Source organism: Tympanuchus pallidicinctus, unplaced genomic scaffold (assembly GCF_026119805.1).
Source record: "Tympanuchus pallidicinctus isolate F22 unplaced genomic scaffold, pur_lepc_1.0 scaffold17, whole genome shotgun sequence".
Taxonomy (NCBI): Eukaryota; Metazoa; Chordata; class Aves; order Galliformes; family Phasianidae; genus Tympanuchus; species Tympanuchus pallidicinctus.
In genome coordinates, this window is record NW_026294690.1 from 7,781,904 (window position 1) to 7,801,383 (window position 19,480).

Consider the following 19,480-nt stretch of genomic DNA (forward strand, 5'->3'; position numbering starts at 1 on the left):
TTATGACTTGCTCTTAGTACTTTCTAGACTAAACAAATCCAGTTCTTTAAGCTTTCCTCATAGGTCATGTTTTCTAAAACTCCTATCATTCTTACTGCTCTCCTTTTGTCCGTTTCCAATTTGTCTATCTTTCTTAAAGCATGGTGTTCAAAACTGTATACAGCTTTTCAGATGAAGTCTCACCAGTGCTCGAGAGAGCAGAATAATTACTTCCTGCTTCTCCTCCAGCATTACCCAGAATTAGATGTAACTTCATTACAGTGGTATTCCATCATTGCTTCATACTGTTTGAAATACAGATTCTTTCTTTCTTTTCCATTATACGGCCTCAGTACAGGTGAAGTCTCCCTTCTAAATTATTTTTTTTTTACTGAATTTCAAATTATTTATTTCAGACTTAAGACAGAAATCACCAATCAGGTGATGATTAGGAAAGCCTACAGAGCAAAGCAAATATAAATAATGCACTGGGATAAATAAATAACAAAGAAATTTCATTACTTTCAATACTTTATAATGACAACATGTTATTAAATCTATTAACTATCCTACCATAGGTAATAACTGAAATAATACTAAAGTGTTCTTTTCCATATATAAATATGAAAGTTAAGCAGATGCATTATTTTTGGTGGATCTGGTCTTAAAGCTTTCCAGAAAGAAGAGCTCTGCTATTTACTGTTTCAAAAATATCAAAACAACAAAATTTTTGGCCAAAGCATCTCCTTCGCTCAGATATCCCAAACAAAAAGTACTGAGCCTGCACATTAGACACTTAGCAAATTTCTTCCTATCAAAGGAACTGCAGCATTATCTGAAGAACAACACTGAACTATTATAAAGGACAGTGCAGTAATCCTAATCAACCACTAAACATTGTTACCTCTTAATTCCAAACAAATATTGTATAAATATTATCATTTTAAAACTATGTTAATGAATTTGTTTTAATAAATGTGTTTTACTTTTCCCTTAACATTCAAATTATTAACATTACAAAATATCAACAAAATCAAATGAGTTATGTATTTCCAAAATAAATGTTTTGATTTACAAAATTTGTGCTTATTTATAAACAAATATTGAAATTCACAAAATCAAACCAGTGTTGGACTTAGGAATATTATTTTTTCTATATGGAAAAATTTCAAAGCTAGCATGTTCAATTAATAAATCTTTTGAGACCATCTTATTTGGACAGTCTTGAAACAGAGGACTTAAAGACCACTAACAGTAAAAGAGTGATTCGTGAGCAGTTTTTCAATACAACATTCTGGAATTTTTTTTATTGTGCCTAGTGAAAAATGTGTCTCTTCCCTTTAATCTATACCTGTCATTTTATAGCTTTATTGTTTAAATAATTAAAAAATATTTTCATGAACAGCTTAGAACTAGTGGTTTACAAGATACCAAATGGAAATACTGTATAAGTTTTAAAGTACTAATTATTTCTCCATTTACTTTAAATAAGCTCCCAAAAACTCCAAAAATTGCATATTTTTGAAATCAATTTAAGTAGGTCTTTGTAATTAAAAAGTCGAATTCTGAAATGCTGAAAAAGTATCTGTGAAATGTTTTTAAAAAGATAGAGAAATATAAGATCCCAGACATAACACTGAGATTCTTTCTGAGTTGGAAGCAAATGCCACACCTACTAGTTTCTGCTCAAAGAACACATCACTAATACTGCTTGTTTTATTTGTGGAATATTTGTTTCACCTTGAGATATCAAAACTGTAAAATTATAGAAGTGAAGCATAGAAAAGAAGGGACTGACCTGATCTGGAGAGGGTCTGTGGTTGGAGTGTTGTGGCCTCCCAGGAGATCGGTGATGGTGATGGTGGTGATGGTGGTGGTAGTGGTGATGGTCATCATCATAGTTATCTGCCATTAGTTTCATTCTATTTTGTGTCTGTTTAAGAGGGACAATGAAAAAATTTAATACATGCTGGAACTTATTAATTAGCAGTGTTTGGCAAGATCCTAGCTCTTTGTTCACTCTTTTTTTTGGTGGTAGCTGCAAGGATCTAACAATAGAAGTCAGGATTGCTGGCTCAGAAACAAAAGGAAACAAATAGAGAAAGATAGCAAAGCATGTGAATATAACTGTCTCAGTTTTCACTCACACAGAATAACAAAGAAATCAGAAAAGGACATGATTCAGGATGGTATGTTCGACAGGTGTCAATGATGACATTGAAGTTTTCTAAATTTACTATTTTAGAAGAGTTGCCTATTTTCCAGTTTATTACTATGTTTCAATAATTAACTTCCAAAATCTCACAAACAGGAATATTAAGCATGCTTTAAGTATTTACAATTATCTATCAAGGCAAGTCAACATAATTGTGAACAACTATGCTAAAAATAAATTTTAGCTTAATTTTTCTTTTTCTTTTTTTTTTGTAAACAAGGATCACACTGCTAAATAGTAAGGTAAAAGAATCTGAAGTCTAGTTGATACAGACACAGTTGCTTAGAGGAAATAGTGATTATGGGACTTCGCATATCACAGAATGAAAGTAAGTCTTAGATAAAGGTCTTGAAAACAGCATCTATGCTTCAGTTATTGCTTCATACAGATTATAAAATCTCATGTCACCATGTGATAACAAGATACATCCTTGCTCTTTATCATTATTACAGTTGTTATACACCATAACATACATAGACTAGAATAACACAAACCTTGCTCATGGCACCAAAAATATCTTTCTACCTAATTGCCCAATATCAGTGTATACAGCACTTATTTTTTCTGTTAGAAGGACTGAAGGCTGGAAACAAGTTTTTCTCTGGAAAACTTGTTAACCATTAATCAAGTTTTACTTCTGCACTGATAAATCCCTGGAGAAAATGCCATGAGCTTTCAGGGACCTCTGTCAAAATCTGAAGATTCTATTCAAGGTATACACAATTAGTACTATGTAGATGGCTGAAGGAAAGATTGAAGTCTAAACACATTCAATATCATATTAAAAAAAAAAAAAAAAACCCTCATCTGAACCCTGATATAATTATTTTGTTTGGGAATAGATGCACTTGAAAGAGCATTATTTACTTTGTGCCAATTCTCTACATGGAAACCACTTGAGTGGGTCATGCACAAACAATTGGAAATACACTGGAAATAGACACTTTTCTGTTGACATTAAATTTAGGAGTATGAAGTCAATTGCAAAAATTCACAGTTCCACTTGTGCCCCAAGGTGGCAGGACACATACAGAGGAACACTGAAAAGCACATTACCCCAAGATTTTGCTCAAACTGATCATTCCCAAATTTAACAGGTGATTTTAAACACCACTCATTAATTTGTGTATATTCCTAGGCTAACAGGCCTAATTGGATTCCAACTGGTAATGTCCATGAGATAACTAGCAGCTTATATCTAATATTTTGTAACTAGTCTTCAAGAATTCAGGTAAATACATTCTCCTGTGAGAACAATCCTATACCAAAATTTCTGCTAGGAAAACTTCACTGGTAAATATACTTTAATAGAAAATGTAAAAACTGAGATTTCAATTAAGTTCCTTGAATTCAATTAGTTTTGCTGAAGTAGAAAAGAGATTTTGAAAAACAAACAAAACAAACAAACAAAAGGGAAAAATAAAAAAGCAAGAAGAGAAAACCAAATATTCTTACTACAAAATATTTGCACTACAAAAAAGATGTAATTAGAGGAAAACCATGAACCACTGGGATCACACAAAATCCTAAAATGTCTTCTTTGCAACTAATTTTGTTTTGAAATATTGTAATGCTTCTCATTACATGCACATGATGACCATTGGGGAACAGTAAAAAACAGATTTCAGGAGGGCAGTAGCATTCAGTTCATGTTACTGCAGACACAGTAACAAGCCAGAGGAACACTGACAGTTTGGATATGGATATGCTTAAACCAGTGTTTGTTGCTTTCTAACCATCACTGCAGCTCCTTTTCTGTGGGCATCTTCCCTGCCTCTGACAATATAGATTTCATCCATAAGTCAAGAGGTGGATTCCTTTGAACAGGAATTGCACAGACTCTGTGGGGTATCATTTCACACTTTTAAACACAATTTTCTGCACAGCTGGGATAATTCCATTTTTTCCATCCTAATTAAGAAGACAAAAGCACTGACCTGTAGAATTTTAGTCGAGAATTTGCTGATTTTGCCACAAGGCCAACTCAACCTGAAACACCATTAACTTGTTTGACTTACTATTTAAAGAGGAAGTCCTTTTGAACAATAGTGGAAAAGACAGAGAATTAATAAATAGTAACCCACTTACTGTAAACACTGTAATATTCTGCCTCTTTGGGGAAGCTTCTGAGATTTTATCAGTTTACTTTCTTATCAATGAACAGCCCTAAATTTCCTACCTTTCAACTGTATCCCATAAAAGAATGCAAAAGTTAAACAAGATGATATATGCAATCCTAAAAGTGTCCCTTGTAATGAGGTGTTGGGGATTAGATGTGTCATGGGATAAGAACTGTAAATGAATGATGTCATCTTTCTAATTTGGTGCTGAAATATAAATAAACCACTTCTAATGTTTCCTCCTTTTGGATGCCAGATTGCAGTAAAGCATCCACAAAGAAAGCGTTAATGCTGCAGTAGGCTTCCTTTAGTTGTTCTGCTCTGAAGGCAAAATGCTTATCAAATACGACATGGAAAAATGAAAAATGAAAAGTTGATTTTGCTTTCAACTCATACACTCATCAAACTGTGCATACATTTACATGACTTTTTATTATTATTTGTTTCTTAAAATGATGCTAAATCTATATTTTTTCTTCATAGCTTTTTCTTTCTATTTGTTAGTACTTCTCAATGGTAACTGGTATGACTTTCAGATTTTGTTTCTTTTTACTTTGGCTGCAAAGAGTACTTCAAAAGTAAACTGTGTTTTCCAGATATGCTACCTATTACTTAAACAGCAAAAAATATGATATGATTTCAAGCTTTTCCAACTGGGATTTCTAGGGACGATGAGGAGGATTTCTGGAGAAGGAACAAAACTGAAGGCATCCAGAAAATTAAGAGTAACAATAAAATCCCTTTCATGTCCTTCTAAGTAAAACTCTGTGCTATTACTTCCATCTGCTTCCCTTGCTAATTCTTTTAATGGTTAGTAGGTGATGAAATGTCAGGTATATTTTTATTTGAGGAAGAAATTAATTAACGACACTGGAACTCATTCAGGACCGCAGGGCTTCACACCCCTACGCATACATATAAGCACACACACCAGCACATAGAAAGGAGGTTTTATTCACTATGTGTTTTAGGACATTGGCTCATCAGACAGACAGTAACTGCTCCTGATCACAGTCCTATATCAACATATTAGGTCATCACTGCAGTGCTGACTGACCGGGAAATGTACCACCTGCTTACTTGATAATACTGTGATTTCCTGCATCATCTTCAGCATACTTGAAAATTCCAAGTTCAAAGATATACCAGATTTTTTCTCACATTACTTTTGAAACAGATTCCTTAATATGACTTTTCAGGGTTGCTTGGAAACTCAGACTTGGAATTTGCAATTCATAAAAACTGTACACACATTCAAGCTGTGTCAAATCTAATCTGCACCATTTGTTATTCTACACGAACTACACCACAACGTGTTGTGTACTTTCCATACGTATCACTGCAAATTATGTCTTATTCTGTGAATTAAGAAATCATTCTTTCTTACATTCTTATTTACAAATCCTTTGATACAGAGCATGACTACAATTTCCTGAAACCCCTTTGTCAATTACTTTATCAAACAGAATATTGGAGAATATTTATTTGCTAAATTTTGGCTATCTTCCAATAGTTTCATTATTTGTTTTCATTTTTGATAATCATTGACCCTTCTTTCCATAGTAAATATTTTCTAATCTAATTGCTCTGAGTGTATCACAAATGGCCAAATCAACATAAGTTCACGCCTATCAATTTCCTACAGTGGAGCCCATTCTTCTCAGAACTTCACTGCACACCACATCTTCTCTTGTGCTCATTACAATTTTTCCTCCATAAGACAGCAAATTTGTTTTGCAATCTGTATTGGAGATATGGGCTACTTTCAGTACAAACAAAGAATTAAGTTTAAGTCAGCAGCATGAATAGAAATGACCTCTTGGAATTCAAGGGCTTTTTTTGTTTGTTTGTTTTTAATTGAATGTCTTCCTCAACAATCTCAGTGATCACGCTGTAATCACAATTCAGAGACATACATTTAGTTTGCTCTATTGTCCAGCATATTAACATATTGCTTTAGGTTTCTAAATATTACGTTTTTATGTGTGCTTATGTATACACACACATTTTTATATACTAATTTATGTACGTATGAATTATTTCTTTACCAGTGAAATATAGCAAAGACTTCAGACCCACAACTGCTTAGGCGATTTCACAATTGTAGTTCTTTCCTAGATATTAAAACCAGTTTCACTCGAGGTTGAAAGAATGATGAGTAGTAGCATAGGTTGTATTTTCTGAAATTAGAAGCACTGTGATACACAAACTTGCAGAGAAATACTGAACAGGTGACCATTTGACTTCAGAGGGAGACTGGCTCTCTGCATTTTCAAGCATTTTCTCGAGACTGAGGTTTCCAAACCTCTCCCTTATTTCATTTCATTTTACACTGCTGAAGGATGTGCATTGCATTCTAACACAGATGTTGACAACAAAATCCTAAATTCTGTCTTTGATGCAAATCTGAACTAATTTAATATAAATTAGTATGCCAGGTTTGATCTGTGAACTCTAGCAGTTTAGGATGCATTTCCTGTATGGAACACATCTAAAAAATAATAATAAAAACACATATACAAAAATAATTAAAAGGCAAGGAACATAATTATTTTTTCCCCTGCCATTTTCAGCATGTGTCAGTTTGGTTTTGGAACATTACCTGAAGTTAATGATAAACTAAAATAGATAAGCTACAACTTTTAATTTCCTGTTTTGACCATTTATCACATGCTGAAAAGGCACATCTCTAACAGCAGAATTATCATTAGCCTTTTTTTTGAAAATGCCAGGTGAACATCAGGCCCACACCCGAGAAGGAACCAGTTTTAATTAGGATTTATATAAGGAATGAAAATAAAAGTAAACTTGTAAAATGCAACAATATAAACTGCATCTCCTACAGGCAATGTATACCCTTATTAGATTTAGCCTGAATAATGTCTTCAGGGTTTTGTTTTTTTTTTTAATTTGTTTTGTTTTGTGTGGGTTGTTGGTTTTGTTTGTTTGTTTGCTTGCTTTAAATTTATTTCTATGTTCAATAAATGCTGCATATATTTTGGAAAAAAAAAAAAAAAAAGGAATGATAGAGGAATTAGAAGTAGCTTAAATGTAGGTGCACAGGTATATTAACCTGTGGGGCTCAAAACAGTTGTCTTTGATCATTCAGTATCAGTATTTGCTAAGCTGTCAAGGTCATGAATGGTATGTGTAACTGAATTTCTAACCCTCTTACTAAGAAATTTATGATCAAGCTCTGTACAAAAACTGACAGATATTTCTTGTCCTTCTAAAATTCTGTAGAGTTTAAGTAAGGGTCTACAGAAGTAAAATGAAAGACTTTGATTGACTGGCAACAGACTCAATAGCTTAACAACAATATGTAACTGTAAAAATATAATATTAAAACCATCTTTTAAAAAAATATTTTAGCAAGGTGGCAATAGGCAACTATGCTTTGATGTGTCATCTGGATAAAGTTAACAATGAAACTCTCATGAATGAGGTTCAAATGAGGAAAAATAGTAATATTTGTTGCTCTGGGATATAGTTGTAATGCCATTCAATAGCTTTCACTTTTCTTTGGATTTTCTACTCAATCTCCCTTCACTAAATGGAATTTGAAACATTTCTCAAATATTCATTTTCAATACAGTAATTTTTTCCCCATGTAATACAAGAAGGGGCCATATATAAGGTCTACAAATTATCCTGGGAAGATCCTACTATGTAATTATTAAAGCATGAATTTAAAAACAAGATAATTGAGTTCAAGCATTGATTCTGCAATGGCCTTTGCCATCTTCAACATTCTGAAACCTCTGTTTCCTGTAATATCACTATTTGAAAATTATACTTCCACAAAGCATTCTGACATGTACATTTTTAGATGTTTCATTCTATTTTTGCTAATAAACAATTTAATTTGAGCTTTTTCTCCTTAATACAACTTCAGAAAACACCAATATATTTTTCTATTTTATTTTTTGAAATCTGAAATGTAAGAATCAAAAAAACAGTACATATAAGACTAAATATTTCACCTAGTTTATCCAGAACTTATATAAACCCAGTGGAATTAACTTGGACTACAGGAAAGCATGACCAAATGCAATTGTTCTTTCAGTCTGAATCCAGTGCTTCAGGCCTGAAATCTATTAGCTGAGGGTTAACAAAATGTTTGCTAAATTAGTCACTTACGTAATTGCTGTCCACATAAAATTAGTTTTTATGACAGAATAGTATTTTTGCACATTCTTCATTAAAATAATCAAAAATATTCCAAATTTGTACTGAAACAGTTGTGTAATAGAGGAAGTATTGTTGAAAAGAAGCTACAGAGGGATTTTCAGAAACAACTGCTGAGTTTCTAAGTAATCATCATTAGAACTTCTGAAAACAATCAAGTTACACTGTCTACACTGAAGAACAATTAAACCGTCACGAATTACAATGAAAATTAAAATTTGATGCCATTTAAAGCCTGTATTTCTACAGCCCGATTAAGTCAACTTTTTTTTTAAATTATTGTTATTGTACTCTTCAGAAAGTTTCCACTTAAGTCATCTCTTCAGACTCATCAAGCATTTTTCAAAGATCAAAAATAACAATTTCCTGCTTATGAGATTTCACAGTAAGTTAAACTGCAAATCTGCCCACTATGTTTCCTACAGAGGACTTATGTGTTCCACAAATTAAAAGATCTGCTAATTGGCTATTGCTTTCAGGGACATTTTGCCAATATAGAGCCGCATGTAAGAAGTGGACTTCCATTTGTATGAATATTCCAGGGCTTGTTGCTACATTACACTAATTTCAGAACATTTCTAACAACACAATGCTAGCAACATAATGTTAATTATACATAAAATAAGTTATACTTCTTCAATTGTCTTCAATTGTTACAAATATCTGATAGTATTAAATTCAAGATCGTTTTTGGTTTTCTTTTCTTGCTTATGCCGTGAGTTCTTATACACTAAGAAAATGCCAACAGAAAAAATGTAAGTTACAAAGAATACGTTTGCAAGCACACACCAGTAACAAAAGGATAACGAAGAACATTATAGTGTTGTAACTCAGAATTCCAGATGCTAGAAAACTACCATAATCATAACCGTACTGGTATTAGAATGCATCACTATGGGGTGGAGCTATGCTTTACGGAGAGTTTTAATTAGGCATTTTCTTTTATAACATCTCTGTAATATAACCTATCCTTACTCCCTTATTCTTAATTATATTTGTCCTTTTTTTTCTTTTTTTTTCTTTTTTTTTTTTTTTTGTATTTTCTACTTTGTATTTTGCTATTTTCTTCTCCTCCTTTTAATTTTTTTTCCCTCTTAAAATTTCAAATGGTATTTATTCTCCTGTTATATTGTGTGACTTGTGGAAAGCATTAGAGACAGGATGCATGCAGGTTAAAAGTGTGTGTTATGGTTTACTGGAGAAAAATGTGGCCACTTCTTAAGACTTTTTCTATTTTTTTGTCCTCATTCATGATATGACTGTTGCATATGAAGTTAGGAACACACTAACGTTCTTATGGTAGGAAAGCACTTTTTGTTTTTTTAAACTTTCTTCTATCTACATCTAGTTATATATTAAATCTAAGTCGTGTGATGCTTAATGTGAAAATCTTACAGTTCTTATCATCTGTGAAGTATGTTTAGCCAGAACACTTGTTCTTCAGACCTTGTCTGCACTCTCTAATTTCACAGTACAAAAAAAATTTTCCAAGATTTCAGGAAATCCAGCCTTCCTGCCAGATGAAACACAACAACAAAAGCTGGCCAAATTAGATGCTCTGACTCTTGTGCAGCAATGTTATCAGAGAAATTTAAAAATATACTGTATCTGAAATTAAGAAAAAAAATAATAATACTGGGAACTGGAGAAAAGGTTAAAAAAAAAAATAAAAAAAAAAAACCTAAAAAAAAATTAGGTTTTACAAAAAGCAATGCCAGGGAAGGTTGGAAGATTAACAATTTTAATTATTTTTCTGATGGTATCACACTGTGAAGTAAAGTAATGTGATACATAAAGGATACTAGATAAAGTATTAGACTAAATGAAGCCTGAGTAGCATAAAAGAAATGAATAGTCATGAAAAGACAAAAAGCTAAAAATCCCATCTATTTATCTGCCTAGAAGTAACTAAGATGCTTACAATTAAGAAAAAATAATAGATGTAAAGCAGTTTTCAATATATATCTTGACAAAGCGTGGATCTGATAATTTAGTGTTTACTGTGAGCATAAAAGCTCCACATATATTTCAAATTTATTATTAATTACAGTACTATTTAAATGATATTAACAGCCATTAGACCTGATGCTTTGCAAGATTACAGGATTTAAGTGACTTATGCTGTAAGAAGTCAGGGCTCATAGTAAGCCTCTCTCTTCATGAGCTGAAGGATAATAGCCTTCTCACAAACACCAGCTGGGATATCAGATGCTTGGCAGCATAAGAAGAGGCAGTAGTTTCAAGTGCCAAGCAGACATTTATCTGGAGTACTAAGAGTAAATTTCTACTTTCCTTGCGCTTGTGATTGAAGTTGTGCTGATTTGAACATGGTCCCCCTGCCTTCTCTGTTGTGGTCCCTGCATTTAGAGTTAATGTATTTGAAGCCTTTTTAAGTTCTGTGAATTAAGTATTTGTCTGAGTTCTACTACTAAACCTAGTAATTACACAGAAGTATGTAAGAACGCAGACACAAAGAAGTGGGTTAAAAAGCATAATTAAAGCTCTGCAACAGCAGCTGCCTGAGGACATCTCAGGACAGGTCCCACTAAAAGCAGACAAACAGCATGAGAAGGTAGAGTTCTTGGTGGCTTGTTGCTTGTTTTGTTTTTACTTCAGGCTTTTTTTCATTTATTTGTGTATTAAAACAGGAAACGATTGTAAAGACACTTCCCCATAATTTTTAAGCACCAGAACTTTAGAAACTTTAGTAACAAACTTTAGTATCAAAGAAACTTTAGTATCAGAGCTGAACTTTTGAAACTGCAATTACATTGTTTGTAATACTGATATCTAAATGTCAGAGAAGTTCATTTTGTTGTAATTTTTGCAATTCTACAGAATCACAGAGTCATAGGGGTTGGAAGGGACCTCCAGGGATCATCTAATCTAATGCCCTGCTAAAGCAGGTTCTCTACAGCAGGTTGCACATGAAAACATCCAGGCACAAGTTCTTGGATATGTCGAGAGAAGGGAACTCCACAGCCTCCCTGGGCAAATCCAGCTCTCCCCTTTCTAAGTTTGTATCTTAAAAAAATCTAGCCTACATTGAAATCGCTACATTTCTTCTAGTGGTACACAATAAAAATAGATAAAATAAAAATTCTAATACAGTGATGGTATGTAGGAATATGAACCAATTTATCTAAAAGAGAAAATATGACTTGCAATTTCCTAAGTGCTTGATGTCACTACCACAATATCACATTAGCTCTATTCCTAATGTTCTTAACCAGAACAATATACGTAATACAACGTGCTGGCTTCAATTCCATTTCCCTCCTTTGCTCTTGAAAGCTTTCTTTGAAATATTTTTAAGTTAATTAGTCAGAAATACTCCGATGTATTGCATACAGAAGGAATTTGTTGAGAAACTGTGGTTACACAGATTTTTAAAATTCCTTGTTTGTTTCTCACCGTTTTTGTTTCATTAGCAATATGTTCATGTGATGAAATGTAGTCATGAACTAATAGACTGGAGAACTCTGCCAAACACCAACTTTGCCTCTGGCCAGAGTATTCTGTACACCTGCAGTCCTGCAAATGCTGGACTGGTTTCTAGTTTCATGTTTTGGGAAGAAAAATAAAATGCTTTCAAGGAGTTAGAAGACCTTGCATTTTGGCAAACTCCACTTACATTTTTGGCTCTATATCCCAAAAGTGAAAAGAGGCAACTGGGAAATTTCCTTACAGTATCCAAGTTCAGAATGAATCAATAACACAGCAGCGCATTATGCTCCTATAAAAATCTCTTGAGATGTTCTAAAAATGGGCTTTAAGCTAATTGTTTCATGAGGGATTGCATCACTATACACATTTCTCTAAAAATAGCTGTCTCAATATTCTCCAAAGGAATCTTGGCCAGGGTGATTAGAAACACTGTGTAATCACTCAGCCAAGCCCATGTGGTGATCTTGTTTAATACCGTATTACTGAGAGATCTTTTAAACCTACCAAAAAGTTCTGTGGCTCTCCAAATACAGCACTTGGTATATGAATCAAAACAATTCCAGCGACTCTGTTTTGCTGGGGATGCATACTATACTTCTATATATTTTAAACACTAAGCAATAGATGCTTTACTGAAAGATTGCAGCTGCTAAATTGTACTTAAATCATTGCAATTAAATATGCACATTTTATGCAAAGTTGTTTGCATCACAGAGATCAGTATCACTAGCAGCAATTTAGGTGGACAACTGCAATACAAAAAAGTTTCTGAGGTTATCAAAATGTATTCTGATGAAACCTGTAAAAAGAAGTCACAATCAATGCATTTCTTTCAGCCTAGAAATGACAAATCATTCTTCAACTCATGCAGCCACAACCTACGACAAGCCTGCTCAATTTATCAGCACAATAATATTTTGGTCTTTCATGTGTGTATGCCTGTAGTTTCATATTTAAAGTAAATAACACATATTCTCATTCTCCTACAGAGGCAACATACTTCATTTTTAAGATTATTCTTTTCATTTTTCAGTGAGAAGAGTTACAAATTACATCAAAATCCTTATCATTTACACTCTGCTTGAACTGCTAAAAGGCCAGAAAATTAGAACAGAAAAAGTGCTGCAGTTGGTCAATCACTGAGGTTCTAGCTCTTTGATAAAAGTGCTTCAGAAACAGATTAAGAAATCGCATCTCTCAGAGAAACTGAGGAGTGGAGATATCATGCAATATGAAATCTGTCATTTTTTCCCACAGAACAATCATAACAAGGACAAGTAGCACTTACAAGCCTTGCTCTTGGATGCACATGTGAAACCTGTGGGGCTTAACAGTGCTTCTCTCTAAAGGGATTAAGGAAGCATGAATGTTCTCTACAACTCCTACTATCAGATAATTCTGAAGTGTAATAAAGTGGTGACCCAGTTAAACTACATTCCTATTCCTGGTGTCTCTTTCCTTTCTTTTTTTTTTTTTTTTTTCAGTGTCTGAGATAAAAGAGATTATTTTGGCATTAATTTAATCTAGTTAAATAGCATTAGTGAAGATCTTTATCACTATAAATAATGGAGGTATTTGAAGTATTTGATTGCAGTTCTAGCTGAAGTTATCACATACACAATGTCTCTCTGGCAATCCTTTTCTGCTGTTGCCATACTCTGGCAGAACAAAGTTCTGAAAGTTTTGAGTGTATCGTAATAATATCTTGATGGTTTAAACAAACAAACAAACAAACAAAAAACCTCATTTGAGCATTTTAAGAATAATCATGATTTCCAGATAACCTTGCAGAAAGCCTGGCGCCTTCTGAAAAATAAACTCATAACAATAATTCAACAACAGATAAGCAAAAAACGAAACAGCAAAAAGGTTAGAATGTGTCAACAGAGTGGATAGATCTTGAGCAACACAGAAACATTTACATTTCACATCTCCTACTTATCACAATTGCTGTCACATATCAGACCTGGTTTGAGAACTTTCAATACAGTGTCAGAAGAAAACAGTACAAATGAAAATAATGTCACTTCTCAGTTGTCATAAAAGTATGAAAATTAATTTCTCCCCACCTGCTGCTTTAACTGATGTACTAATCTGTCCTTCTCTCTTTTAAGAGCCATTACTTCCTCTTGTGTCTTCTTTTTCTTTGAAGCAGACAGTTCAAGCAAGGCAATGTTTGCATCCTTTTCACTAATTGCAGCAAGCAATGCTTCCTGTCTGATAAAATAAAATAACAATTGTTACATTCTCCATAAAACAGAATAAAAATGCTACATGAAATGCTCCTTTTAACCACAAGAAAATAGTCAAATAATTTCTGAAAACTCCTTGTAGAATTAATAATGTTAAGTACAATCAAATAATAAAATAAATTATCAGCAAAAATAAATTATCTTTATTCATTTTTTCATAATTTAAATACTTAACACATTTATCTCAGTGGGTTTCTGTTTATTCTGACATGACATCTAATAATAATTATTTCAATTACTTTGATCTAAAAAATCTTCGGTATTTGCTTTTTTTAAAATTTACTTACCTGAATTTGATAATATTCTAGATAAATCTGTTGTGAACTATTCCAATTGGAACGATCGAATCATAATAGCAAAGAGATACAAAATTTAAGTTGTCTTTTTTATTTGGGAGCCTGTAAGCCTCAGTAGAAAAATCTCTGAACATCTTCCACACATTTTCACAGATGTTTTCCTATGAATTTATTACTATTACAGCACTCAGAGACATATAGAATTACATATAAGCCAGGAGGGTCACACTGTAGCTTGTGAAGACACATGAGAAAAGTAAGTTCTACCACATCATTTGGAAGCACAGATCTTATTATTTCTTATGCTCTGAAATGCTCATGTTGGTAATATCATTATCTGTCCCTTGTTTTCTTAAATAAATGAAATATTCACTTTCTGCAGTGCATTCGATGACAGACTATGACTTATCAGCTAAGAAAGAGAACATAATACTTGATAAGTTTTGGAATATGTTATGGTCTATGCCTTTTTTGAGAACTACATAAGATCAATCATTACAAAATAAACATGGTTAAATGAGCCATAAATTAACCTTAGGTTCCAACTGCTAATAAATGTAAGAATATGGCTCATGAACTTCATATATCCAAGGTGAGCTAAAAGTTTGGAATTCTTGCAATCCTTCTGCTTGCCAGTAACAATGTCAAGAAAGCTATTTCACTTTTATTTCAAAATTCCTAATGTATTAATGTAAATATTTAAAGGACAATATTTCTGATGGAGTCAAAGGAAAACAATGCATTTATTTTACTTTCAAAGTTAGGAGATGTGGATCAATTCTAGATAAACAGTTGCATTTTATTCATACTCTTAAATAGTGTCATTTATTATTCTGTCTTCTTTACTCTAATCATGCTTAAAGGATGTTTAAAAGAGGATGTCATAAGTCTTCAGCAGTCTTAATTTAAATAAAAAGATCTCATTTTGAATAGCAGATATTAAGAAAAAAAATACATTAAGGAGTCACGTATCTGTAGGGTTAGATGTAGGTATTTTACTTTCTATAGATCTCAAAATAATGCATAAAGGATGCTGTACAGTAATTCATACCAGACTGTCAACATTTTTCATGTTTTGTGCTCAAATAACTTGTCAATTCAATAAAGCTTTCATTAAAATCTTAACTTCTTAATGCACTGAAATAAAAGAAAGCAGATCCACTACTCTATTAAATCATTTCTCTCAGACTGCAGAACGTAGGGAATATACGCACCATAGAAAATCTAAACACAGCCTCTTCTTAGCATCTGTCTTAAATGGAAAGAAAAATGTAACACAAATTCAACTTTTTTTCTTTCTGCACTATCTTTTATATACAAGTCTCTGTTTTTCTGTTTTAGAAATGTGCCCAGCCTCCCCAAGCAGGTTCTTTTGGGAGTGCTAAGGGTGATAATAGAACATTTCTGACAGAAAGGGTTGGCAACAGGAATGCTGTGACTTTAAAGCCAAAGAAACAGCAGATTGCTTTATTGCATAAAATACTCTTCTAAATTAAATAAGGTTAGGTTAGTTCTTCTACTTTTATCTGACAGCAGTGTTTATTAAAATCGTGAATAACGATGACTCAGCTTTTAGGTTTGTTCTCTTTGTTTTCAGGGTACATAAAACAAAGATTTTCTCCGTCTGAAATTAAAATAAGCAGGATATGGTCCTAATCTTTCATTTATGGTAATCATTGCTGTAAAGTAGGCACCCTCTGCTAAATAGCAAAATATAAATTGGTTTATTCCAAACGAATTATAATTAGTTATCATTAACAGTTTCAAGATATACCTGATTAATATCTGAAGATGTATACTGACATCACCATCACAAATCCAACTCATTCAGGATGCAAATAAGTAAACAACTCAGAAATTCAATGTTTTTCATTTATGCTTAGGTTAATTCCATGCATTCCATGGGGGAGAAGAGCAGGCAATTCACTTTGAAAATTCTGCAACCCTCAAGGACACAAGATTTTGGAAACTATAAATGTCCTCTTTTTCAGCTGAAGGTACAGAGGGGTTGTGAAAGCAAATCTAAAGATATTATAATATTTTTGTAAGTCAGTATTTTATTGAAACCTAACAATTTTTTTTTTACTCAACTGCCATGTGGTTGACACAACAATTCCTTCAGTATACAGCTATTGGTAAAATATTGCATAGTCACAACAAACAATTCCAATAAATACTAAACACTTCCAGAAAATGATGGTTAACAATCACGTGAAATATCTGCTGCCATATGGCTCTACTGTAATACACTACCAAGACAGCCAAAGACCAGAATCCAACCCCCAGCACATACAGACAGTTGAATCAGCTACCAATATTTCATGCTATTGGTCATTTTGTTTTTTAATCTTTATAACAAATGTCAGTGAAGTTAGGAGGTCTTAAATCTAAAAATGTTTAGTGAAAACTGTATAAGAACACAAGGATGGGGATTTGTAATGAAGTCCTTCAACTGCAATATGGAATGATAAATACATCCATATAGATGGGCAGGTGAATGCAAACACACAGTCTATGATTTTGAAGCCTCCTGAATGCAAGTCAGCTTCAGTTCAGAAGCTGTAAAGCCTCATTTACCTAAGACACACAGCATTTTAGCTTGGGCATAGTGCCACATAGCAGGCTAGTGGTTTCCAGACTGGCTCACATATAGTATGTTCAGATCACAGGCAGAGGGAGCTTGCATCTATCTGCACCTGCCTGCACAATCTCCTGGAGCATGTTGGCACATTATCTGTGTTTATAAACATGGATAATTTGAACAGTAATAATCTCAAATATATAAACCAGAGGCATTTTACCAGGCATCTGGGTTAACAAGAGTTCAGCAAAGTAGTACTGAAATGTTATGCTCTACCAATATATAGGCTACAAGGTTGTCTACAACCTCAGTAATTAACTTTAATACAGAAGGAAAACCCAATGCTTTGCATTATTAACATGCAAAATAGAGGTACAGGTTCTGACAGAGCATCTAAAAAAACAGAGGCAGCCTCTTTTACTTGTGTATGGCTTAGAATATCGCCAAAGTTATAGTTTCTCTAAGGAAGATATAGGTTGAAAAAATACAGTGCCTTACTGGAGTGGACAAAGTAAATCAAGAGGTGCAAGAATTTATGCAGCAGCCTGTGTGGACAGACCTGAATCTCTACGTTGTCATATATCTTTTATTAGATACCACACACAGGTCTATCCACGCCTGTGAAAGGTACCTATTCTTATCCTTGAAATTCCCTATGGAAAAATCAAATCTGATGAACAGAAGAAATTTACTTTAGCTACCCAGTGATTCTGCTAAAAATCAATATTACTGTTTTTGCAAGAAATGTGATTACCTGACCTGTAGGAGCAAGGCTCAGATGCCAGCAAAACAGCAGGTAAAAACAACATTCTCAATAACAATCATGAAGTAAGTTTCACTCAGACATGCAAGCAGGTGGCAAGGTCTTCACCTAAATCTCTCAGGTGAGTCATACACATCCATTTTACTTCTAGAAATTGAAAATGAGCATTCATTTCTGTGCCAGGAGTTTTGAAAATCAGGAGCTGAACTGGCACCAAAAACAACATACAGTCTCTTACACTCTCCAGCTAGCATGTTTAAGAGTATAAGCATAATTTATAATTCCTAATTATCTAGAGTGTCAGAAAAATAAAATGACTATCCCAATATGGTACTATAGAGATGTTATCAGTATTTCCAGCCAAAATGTCTCCTTATTGTTTAATAAATTATGGTAATAAAATACATTTTAGAATAATTTATTAAAGCACAGAATTAAATGACATTCTTTAACAGTAATATTTATAAAGAGTAATCCTTTTTTCTATTCACAGTTTTTCATCTCCCTTCTGGCAAACTAATCTGTTATACAAATACCAGGGTAGTACTTCTAATACCAAGAAAAATCACTCCTATTGAACATGGTAAAATTAGGTAAACTCTTAGTTTTATAAAATACATGTTAAATCAAACAGCATTTGCTCCACACTGATAAGTAATCCTTACATTTTCTTTTGACTTACATAAAACAGTTACCAGTATTCCTCATCTAAATATGCTCCACTATAAATGGGTGTTCACAACAAGAAAGAAAGAGGCAGCTCTTCCTTAGAAAAGCTGAACTCTAGGAATGAAACTTCTCAGTTGGCAAAGACAGATTTAATTCTACTTCACAGCAAACACAAGTTAGTCTTCTTCACAAAATGTGAATATAGCAGTCTCTTGATGGTCACATTTGCAGCAGTGAGACCTGGGCTTTATGTACTAAAGATTCCAGTGAGAAGTACCAAGAAAGTTGCGCAAATATATTAATATATGTCATGCCGCTTTGTACTAAAACATAAAAGTGAAGAGGAAATAGACAATAGCTCAAGCAAGCAGGAATACAGCCCATACTATCTGAAATCCCACTCTATTTTTTTCATTAACTGCATGGATGATGGACTAGAAAATTTTCCTTTTGAATTTCACAAAGATTTGAGACTGGGAGGACCTTGAAGTGCCAAGAAGACAAGAATTAAAAGGTCATGACAAACCAAAGAAGCAGTATGTAAAACTAAGGAGTAACTCCTTATTAATGATCTGTTGTGAAAAAGGCAAACATCATACTGGAAAGTATAAACAGAAACAGACTGCAAGACAGAAGTGAGTCTTTTGATCTGTGTGACTTTAGGAGAATCTCAGCTGAAATATTGAATCTGGATAACATTCAAGAAAAAGGTGAAGACTGTTCAGGGAACAGCAACAAAAACACTCAGAAACAATTGACAAGAAAACATTGACAGAAATACAATAAATTGTCTATGAGCTATAACATGATAAAGAGAACATAAAATGCTACGTCAGGGTGAAATAGAACATTTTTTCCATGTCCACACCATGTAGAATGACAGCCAACATCTAATGACAATGACAGGTAACTATTAATACTATTAAGCAATGGAAGAAACTGATGGGGAAGTGTGAGCAAAAGTTTGTTA

At 33.3% G+C, this 19,480-nt stretch overlaps 1 protein-coding gene across 6 annotated transcripts in view; it reads right to left on the reverse strand.

Moving 5' to 3' along the window:
* The window catches only part of ERC2 (ELKS/RAB6-interacting/CAST family member 2), a 424,274-nt gene that overhangs the window by 118,646 nt on the left and 286,148 nt on the right, over positions 1–19,480 (reverse strand). For all 6 annotated transcript variants that reach the window (XR_008205671.1, XR_008205672.1, XR_008205673.1 and 3 more), the window contains 2 exons: positions 14,019–14,166; positions 1,778–1,912 (listed from right to left, as the gene is read on the reverse strand). Coding sequence is in view for 3 of the 6 variants with exons in the window: in XM_052678735.1 (XP_052534695.1) it covers positions 1,778–1,912; positions 14,019–14,166 (283 nt within the window). In the remaining 3 variants the exon portion in view is untranslated. The remainder of the gene's footprint in view (positions 1–1,777; positions 1,913–14,018; positions 14,167–19,480) is intronic.